At 47.5% G+C, this 8,344-nt stretch overlaps 1 protein-coding gene across 3 annotated transcripts in view; it reads right to left on the reverse strand.

Annotated features, from left to right (window-relative positions):
• LOC113575498 (MAM domain-containing glycosylphosphatidylinositol anchor protein 1) overlaps positions 1-3,250 on the reverse strand; it is a 197,261-nt gene extending 194,011 nt beyond the window's left edge. For all 3 annotated transcript variants that reach the window (XM_035531889.1, XM_035531888.1, XM_035531890.1), the window contains exons 1-2: positions 2,696-3,250; positions 1,268-1,357 (exon numbers count right to left, since the gene is read on the reverse strand). In XM_035531889.1, the coding sequence (XP_035387782.1) occupies positions 1,268-1,334 (67 nt within the window). In that variant the 5' untranslated portion in view covers positions 1,335-1,357; positions 2,696-3,250. The remainder of the gene's footprint in view (positions 1-1,267; positions 1,358-2,695) is intronic.
• Positions 3,251-8,344: the final 5,094 nt, after the last annotated feature.

Genomic DNA, 8,344 nt, shown 5'->3' on the forward strand with positions numbered 1-8,344 from the left:
GGGCTGTTGTGCCAGACACGTAATGTGGTCCTCGCTGCTTAACTGTGTCACGCTACACAGATGACTTAAATGTGAGAAAGAAACAGAGTTTCAGTGGCTGGCTTGTCCGGCTCGCTAATCAAGGCCTCTGTGCCTAACTTTGAGCTACGAACCTCTAGCCTGGTCCTATGTACCTTGATGAACATCTGGCTCGGGGCTTTGATCAGACCCGAAGACTTTGATCATGATGTAATATCAGGTATCATACACACACGCACAAACGTAGTGAAGACCTTTGATTAAAACGCACATATTCTAATAAGCATCACGTGTTAATTCATTTTAAGCGTTTGGTCTATGTTTCACTAGTTTATTTTCTCTCATGTTTTATTTCCTCTTCCTTTCTCCCTTTCTTAAGGCCGGGCAAAATGTTCGTGATATTGTTTTAAAATCAGATTAGCTCTTTAGAGGTACAGAAATGCCTGGCTGAATTGAGGGTGAGCTGCGTAGAACACGGAACGCACGCAGTGACAACGTTCCTGTAACTGGAGCAAAGCCAATCACGCTTTGCTCTGCCATGAAGCTCAGCCAATCCCAGCCGTGTTCTCGGCATATCCGCGCGTATACATGCATGTTGGGTAGCATAACCCGGAGGGGTCTCTCGGAGCTGCATGCTGACGCGATCTGAGACTAAAACCTAAAGCAAGGAAAACGTAAAAGCCTCTTAACGAAGCAAACCAAAATTTCCCCGCAACACATATTATTTTTCCAACATAACATCCAAGAGAGGCGGCACTTGTGCAACTGTGCACCGTGGGGATCTGCCGCAGCCCCGCTCGCTCTGACCCGGACGTCTGACCCGAAACATCGTCCGGGCCTAATTGCGTTATTTACGGAAGGTCTGCGCGCATAATCGGACTGTAAACTGGGTAAATGCGCACATTGGTCTCAATATGTTCGTTATGTTAACTAAATAAATACGAGATGTTTATAAAGTCCACATTGTGCGTGCCTCTGAGCAATAGGTGGTGTCACAGAGGCTTCTTAACACCCATCCTGGCAATATTTCCAGCACTGTCGCCTCACTCCAGAATATCACTTAACTCGGTATGTTCCAAATGGCATACAATACTCCCGGACCCTAAACCATATAGGCTCATACCTGTTTTATGTCATTAAAGCTATACGTAAACAGGCCAACTCTTCGCAAATTCGGCCTTACCCTAATTGTAACAGCAAAGTCTCCATGGCACTAACACACACACACACACCCAGCAGAAGTTCTTACCGTAAACTCCCTGTCCTTGCGTGTAGCGATGGACGATAGAAAATAATAAAATCCAGAAAACCTCCATGTTCAACTGCGAGTCCTCATTACCTGCAGAGAGTAACAAGCACGCGATCAGCTTATAACGGGTTTGGACGCCTGTGTCTACACGCGCGTGGAACGGGTAGTGTGCGTGCGCTACAGCAGCCTCGGCCACAAGCGCCACGATTTACTCCAGGAAAAGCAAGAGCGGCGTTAAAACGAGATCATCGCAGTAGCCGGAAATTATGCCATTCTCTTAGTGTAGCCGGAAAAAAACAACTATTTACAATATTTTCTCCCTGCGCTGTTCAAATCCGCCGCGGTTAAGGGCAGGCAATCAATTTTTCGAAACCCAGCATTACCTGCAGGTTAAAATCCTAATTTTAACACGAGGAGGACTGGCGAGATTGACTAAAGCAATAGTTATCTATGAAACTGTCTCCGAGAGCGCGAGGGAAGTGGGAACCGAAGGAAAAGCACGCGACAAACTTCGTGCGTAAAGGGGGAACTGGAAGGAGCCGTAAATCAAATTCTCAATAGTGCAGTTCAAACGATGGGCTAGCGATATTTAAATAACGACGTCCGACTAAAACCGACACGGATTTGTCCTCAGATGTACGGTGTTTAACGGACGTCATTTAGGCACGTTATGAAGTCAATCGGAGTACTATATACACTAAAAATTGCAACAACGGAACTAAATATAAAGATGAAAGACGCTAATTAACGAGGGAAATCCGAGAGCGCATGCAGTTCGTGGAGGACGCTGATGCAACACAATGTTGCAATAATGCAAAGTTTTAATATTGTATTTTTTATTTTTTACAACGATGCAGGCCACCATGGTGCTGGCGGCATGTTTTATGACAGTAATTGTCACATGGCCGGCTCGCAGATAGACGGCAAGCGTTTCTTAACTGCGCGCTCTCCGACGTTTTGGCACGCACGCCCGCCTGCACGCGCTGGATGTGGGTGAGTGGTGCTGCATGCTAGATTCCACAGACTATACAGGAAGTGTTACCACAACCAAAGAAGTTGCAGTTTTCATCTAATCAAACTCCTTTTTACATGGGCAACATTAGAAATAGACCTACTTCTAAATAATTATAACTCAAAATCGGAGACGAGCTTTCTTTAGAAGAAGAACAACAACCATAATAATAATAATAATAATAATAATAATAATAATAATCATTCTCAGATAAATAAATATATTGCACACGTGCTGTGTACAACGTTCATCTTGGTTCAGATTTTCGGAACTTGATAGTTTCGTGGGTATTAATCTAATCTGCGTGATATTAACACCTACCGGCGTTCGATTTTAAAATAAATAATACTTCACCGCTACCTTTACTTTACTGGCACCTTTACGAACAAAAAGCTTCTAACGCTAACAGATCTTACCTTCTTGTGCGGTAAGATAGCGGAGTGAAGTCAGTCTTACAACCCACCGGGGTTAGTCTTGAACTGGTGGCTAGCCTCTCAAACAGAATTTCCTTTCAAAAGTAACATCAAGATCGACTCTTTTAGGCAAAAGTAGCGGTGGAACTGAAAAATCCTGGTGTGTAGGGTGGCGGACGGAATTTGCCCCAGCGTGCGCTGGAAAGAAGCGCTCCCGAGTGTCGCCGTCGAGAAAAGCAGCACAGAATCCCACCGCGTTTCCACCAGGAACTTTTCCAGCTTGAGCAGTCAGTCCACCTTACATCCACGTCACCGCAAGCCCGACGAGATCAGCACTTTGCATTTCTCCCCCATTCCAGTAGTGGTGACAAGCTAAGGTGGAGATTAGATCTCCTTTACTGCCCTTCCAGTCTGCTCCCAGCGCTGTTACGCACGGACCGTGCGCCACCAGCGCTCCGTTTCCTTGGAAGTCACCGGATCAGACTGTGTGTGTGGGAGAAGGAGACCCGAAGAGCGGCGCCGCCCGTGCACCCCGGGCTGCCTTTGCGCGCTGCTCGTCCTGCGCCGTTTGCCAGCGGAGAGTATGTGCGCGGACTGAGAACGATACTGACTGAGAGAGTCCGCGGCGATGGTGGGGGGCGGGCGTCAGACACGCGCGTCTTTGCGAACAGGTCGCCAGACTGTGTCTGAGAAGCCTTGCGGATCTGGCCAAGTTCGCGTCTCTTAACAAAAAAAAAAAAAAAAACGTCGGAAAAATGTACCGCCCAGCTTTGGGTGGTTTAATTGTTTTTTGGTCGGATTCTGCGAGTGGACACGGCCAATTAAGGGGAAGCAGCTGCTTTGCCGACGGAGGACTCGCCCTGGATCCCGGCGGACCAATTAAATGAGAAGGAGATTGAATATGGGATGAAAAATCCCAACCTTTGCCAACACTCCACTTCGCACACCCCTTTCCTACGCGAAGCAGGCCCCCCTCCGCATCCACACCCTTCCGCTTCATCAGATTCTTACTGCCCATCGCAAACTATCTGAATCCAACTGTTTCATCAAAGCGTTGCCGTCAGTGGCCGCAAGGCGGCGCATTTTAGCTAATCATGATGCCCCAGCTATGATACCTTACCCATATTCAGCAGAGGAAAAAACGTATGTTTATACTGAGAAACTCCGTTGTAATTAGGCAATAGGTGATTTCGCGGCCTGGGTAACTCTATGTCTATACTTTACTACAAGTTCAAAGTATTACATTTAGAATTATTTTGACTGAAAATGTAGTAAATCCAGCAAATAAATCATTGTGCTTTATGAGGGATGAATGTAAAGAAGAGGGTTGCAAATACATCCACACCGTGGCAGGTTAAATTCATGTTGTAGTACAACCAGTCACATTCCAGAAAATGTCTCTCTCAAATCGAATTACAACGTCAAATCAATCAGAGTTTTTGGTCACTGTTTAGCAATTACTATGGCAACAGACTCAGGCAGAGACATCTCAAAACACCCTCTGTATCTTGTGCATTATGTTAAAACCACACACACACACACACACACACACATAAACAAACACAGACATGTGCGCACACATATAATACTCACATATGCACACACATGCACACTAAATCCACAAGCTGATTTTGTGGCAGAGCAGGAGGACAGGACAGAAAAGAAATATCAATTTTCTGTGCAATGAGAGATTGCAATATCACTTCTCAGCTTGTAAACTTAGGAAAAGTAATACTATCTGTCTCTCTTCCTCAGTCTCCCTCTCTAGCTATCTATCTCCCATTTCTCTTCCTCAAGATCACTATATTAGCATGACTGTATGATGTATGATGTACACTATTCATACTATTATCATCATCATCATCATCATCATCATCATCTCTCTCTCTCTCTCTCTCTCTCTCTCTCTCTCTCTCTCTTTCTCTCTCTGTTTTTGGGTGCCTCCCAGCATCCACAGGCTTGGTGAAGTTCATCACAACACAAACAGGTGTGAGAGGCTGGCCTTCTCTGTGAACCATACCCTCTCCTGGGTCTGCCTCGCCCTCCCGCATGCCCACGGCCTCTCCCGGGCCTGCCTCGCCCTCCTGCATGCCCACGGCCTCTCCCGGGCCTGCCTCGCCCTCTCGTATGTCCACTGCCTCTCCTGGGCCTGCCTCGCCCTCTCGTATGTCCACTGCCTCTCCCGGGCCTGCCTCGCCCTCCTGCATGCCCACGGCCTCTCCCGGGCCTGCCTCGCCCTCTCGTATGTCCACTGCCTCTCCTGGGCCTGCCTCGCCCTCTCGTATGTCCACTGCCTCTCCTGGGCCTGCCTCGCCCTCTCGTATGTCCACTGCCTCTCCTGGGCCTGCCTCGCCCTCTCGTATGTCCACTGCCTTGTCTGGGCATGCCTCGCCCTCTCGTATGTCCACTGCCTCTCCTGGGCCTGCCTCGCCCTCTCGTATGTCCACTGCCTCTCCTGGGCCTGCCTCGCCCTCTCGTATGTCCACTGCCTCTCCTGGGCCTGCCTCGCCCTCTCGTATGTCCACTGCCTCTCCTGGGCCTGCCTCGCCCTCCCTTTGTTCCTCATCCCCCAGAGTCAAACATTCCTACATTAATTTACAAATTAAACAATTCTTACATGAGGTAATTACTGAAGTTAGCATGACACAAAATGGCTGGGCGATCACCAGAGGCTCACTAGAGTCTCACTACAGGCTCACAGAGGCTCAGTAGAGGCTAAAGAACAGGGTGGAGCCTAGACTGGAAGCTTGTACTGATCCTTGTTGTTAACAAAGCTTGCGAAGGGCACAGTAACAGTAACCATGTTTAACTAAGTAAATAATTACATTTAGAACTTAAACCTATAGGACCTTATATGCAGGGTCCTCTTTGTCAAGTTTAAGTTTAGGTTTTATGGTCATTCCTCCACATGCTTGGTGTACACTAGAATAAAAGGTCATTTCTTCGGCTTCACAAGGTGTGCGGGATTGGGGCCAATGATCTGCACCAGCTCCACAAGAAAACAAGTATCAGGTTTATTACTGGAAGAAATAAAACAGCAAACAGTGACACAGCAAAATCTCTGAACCCGTTAACATTACAAACTGGAGTGCAAAGTGAACGTAGGACAAAACGAGTTGCATGGTTATACCCTTCAATGTGTGTATGCGTCATTTAGGAGACTTCAAAAAAAAACAAAACTGAGAAAGCCTGACTCATGCGAGCTATTGTCGAGGCAGGTACATGCTGCCACCTGTTTCATGTTATTGCACTAAGAATTGATTTATTTATTGTTTATTTTCAGTTCATTCACTTGCATGACAGTGATAGGTTCTAGCTGCCCATATGTTGAATGCTAGCCTGGTGACATGAATCAATAACTGATTCATGATTCCTTACAAAGGTGTTTACAGCCTGACTAGCAGGTATGAATCAATAACATTCATGAATCCCTACTAAGCAGCAGGTTGAATTCAGCTTTCCGATTGGTTGAGACACAATCATATAAGATTGAATGCTGCAAGGCATGCCTGGTAACTCCTCACCATCACTGGCCAATGGCATGAGATCAGTGTCCACGTGAGGACAGACCTACAAGCTGCCTGAGGCACAGAACAGAAATAGCTGCTAATCTAACCGAAAGCATTTTAAAGAGCCGTTAGCCTCAGTTCATGGGGGGACACTTTGGGGATGAACATGAAAGAAAGAAAAGAGACAGAGACGTTTACCAATCCTCGTGCCCGCTGTACACATAGAAACACGCAGCATCTTTCTGACGATGAAGCACTGATAAAGGCTATGCTGGCGTCGGTCCGAGTGAACGTTCCTGGAAGACACGCCCTCTTCCAGGCCCTTCTGTGCTCAGCCTGGTTCTTCAAACAGTGACATGTGAAGACTGCGCCCGCTCCCCGCGCAGAATGTCTCTCTGTGCCCGAGAATAGAACTGATCAGATGTCTTTTCTCCATTTCTTTTTCTGTTTACAGCACAACAAACCAAAAATAAGGACCTTGGTGGTAACACCTTCAGCAAGCAGATGCACAGAGAAAGCGAGAGCTTGCAAGGTTAAAGGTGTGAAACATGCATTCCTGCTGGACCCACCTGGCAGGTGTGCCCTCGCACTCAACTTCCCAAGGTGTGCAGGAGGAGAGGACTGCGTAACATCTCACAGCTGGGCAATCTGAGGGGCGGGGCCTTCCGAAAGACCCTCCCAGCCGACATTTGAAGCAAGGACATGCACCAGGCCTAGAGGTGCGCTGATGAGTGGAAGACAGCAAGGAACAGCGCAAGACCCTGCCTCGTTATAATGGCCATGTATCGATTCCTCTCAGCTGGGATTCAGATTTCATGTTTAAAACAACACTGATAGTCATTAGGAAAACGTTGTGTGTGTGTTTTGGGGGAGGGGGGGGGGGGGATAGGAGAGTTGCTTGCACATACAAACACCCGGCCATCAATGCCAAGGACACAGCAGAGGAGAGAAGAGAAGAGAAGAGGGAAAGATCAGAGAAAAGGCGCTATTCCAGCCTTTCCCCAGCGCTATAGGTGGGCTTGTATTTAATTCATTACCCACCGAGTTTGAATAACTTCCTCTTCTCAGCTATCGGGAGTAATCTGCGGAATAAAGGGATCAGCGATCTTACATACTACTGGCTTCCCAATTCCCCAGCAGTTTGCAGTAGCATATAAATCCATGAGACTGTCTGGAGAGTACTTACACCCTCGCGTTTGAAAATCTATACTCACTGCCTAATTTGTTTCTCTCTCTCTTCTTCTTTCGCTCTCTCTCCTCCTCTTGTTAGGAAGGAGGCATTAGGTAGTTGGACGCAGGATCAATCTGCCAACCTCGTCAAAAGCACTGAGATGAGGCTTCATCAAGGAGTCGTTCGCAGCAGCAACGCACGGGGAGCTCGATCCTATCTCTCACACACACACACGCACACTGCATCATGCTTAAAATACTTCACTGCATACAAACACACAGGTGGGTCCTGACTCTCACACCCGCACACGCATACACACATGCTCACACACCCACTCTTACAGCTGAGCCCAAGCTTGTGCTGGTATGGAAGATTCTGCACCCAGAGGACTCTATTTCCCACCCATCCATGGGATGGCAGAAAGCCAACCAGACCTCCCTCCAGTCTGGATCTTTCTGGGCTGGCTACTTAAAATAAGCCCAGCATAGACTTCTGTGGTGAGCGGGTGGCTTTTTGTGACTCCAAGATAGGAGATGAAGCACTCTGCACCACAGAGGAATAAAGTGACACCAGCACTGGTCCAGGGCCAGTGAGACCAGCACGCGTGAAACCGCAGGTCACCTGCCGAAAGGCTGTCACGCTGATCTGAAATCTGGGGCTCTGAGACCGTGTTTCCCAGGGGGCACAGGGGAACAGGTTAAAGGGAACAACTGTAGATAATAAGGTCGCTGTGAATATTCAGGCCTCTGTTGGCTGTGACTGAAGTGTTGTTTCTGAAGATGTCATCTTATCACTTCAAAACAAAGACATTCCCTCGCTTAAAAATGCACGTAGTAACAGCTACCAAACAAAATGGACAGATTCTTCCTGACATCCACTAGGAACATTTAACACAGTCACACATTGTTATGACACACTTTGTGGGGTGCTATTGTCTTGTTGGTGCTTTATGGTGGAGTTCAGCATATCCTA

This window comes from Electrophorus electricus, chromosome 11, assembly GCF_013358815.1.
Source record: "Electrophorus electricus isolate fEleEle1 chromosome 11, fEleEle1.pri, whole genome shotgun sequence".
Taxonomy (NCBI): Eukaryota; Metazoa; Chordata; class Actinopteri; order Gymnotiformes; family Gymnotidae; genus Electrophorus; species Electrophorus electricus.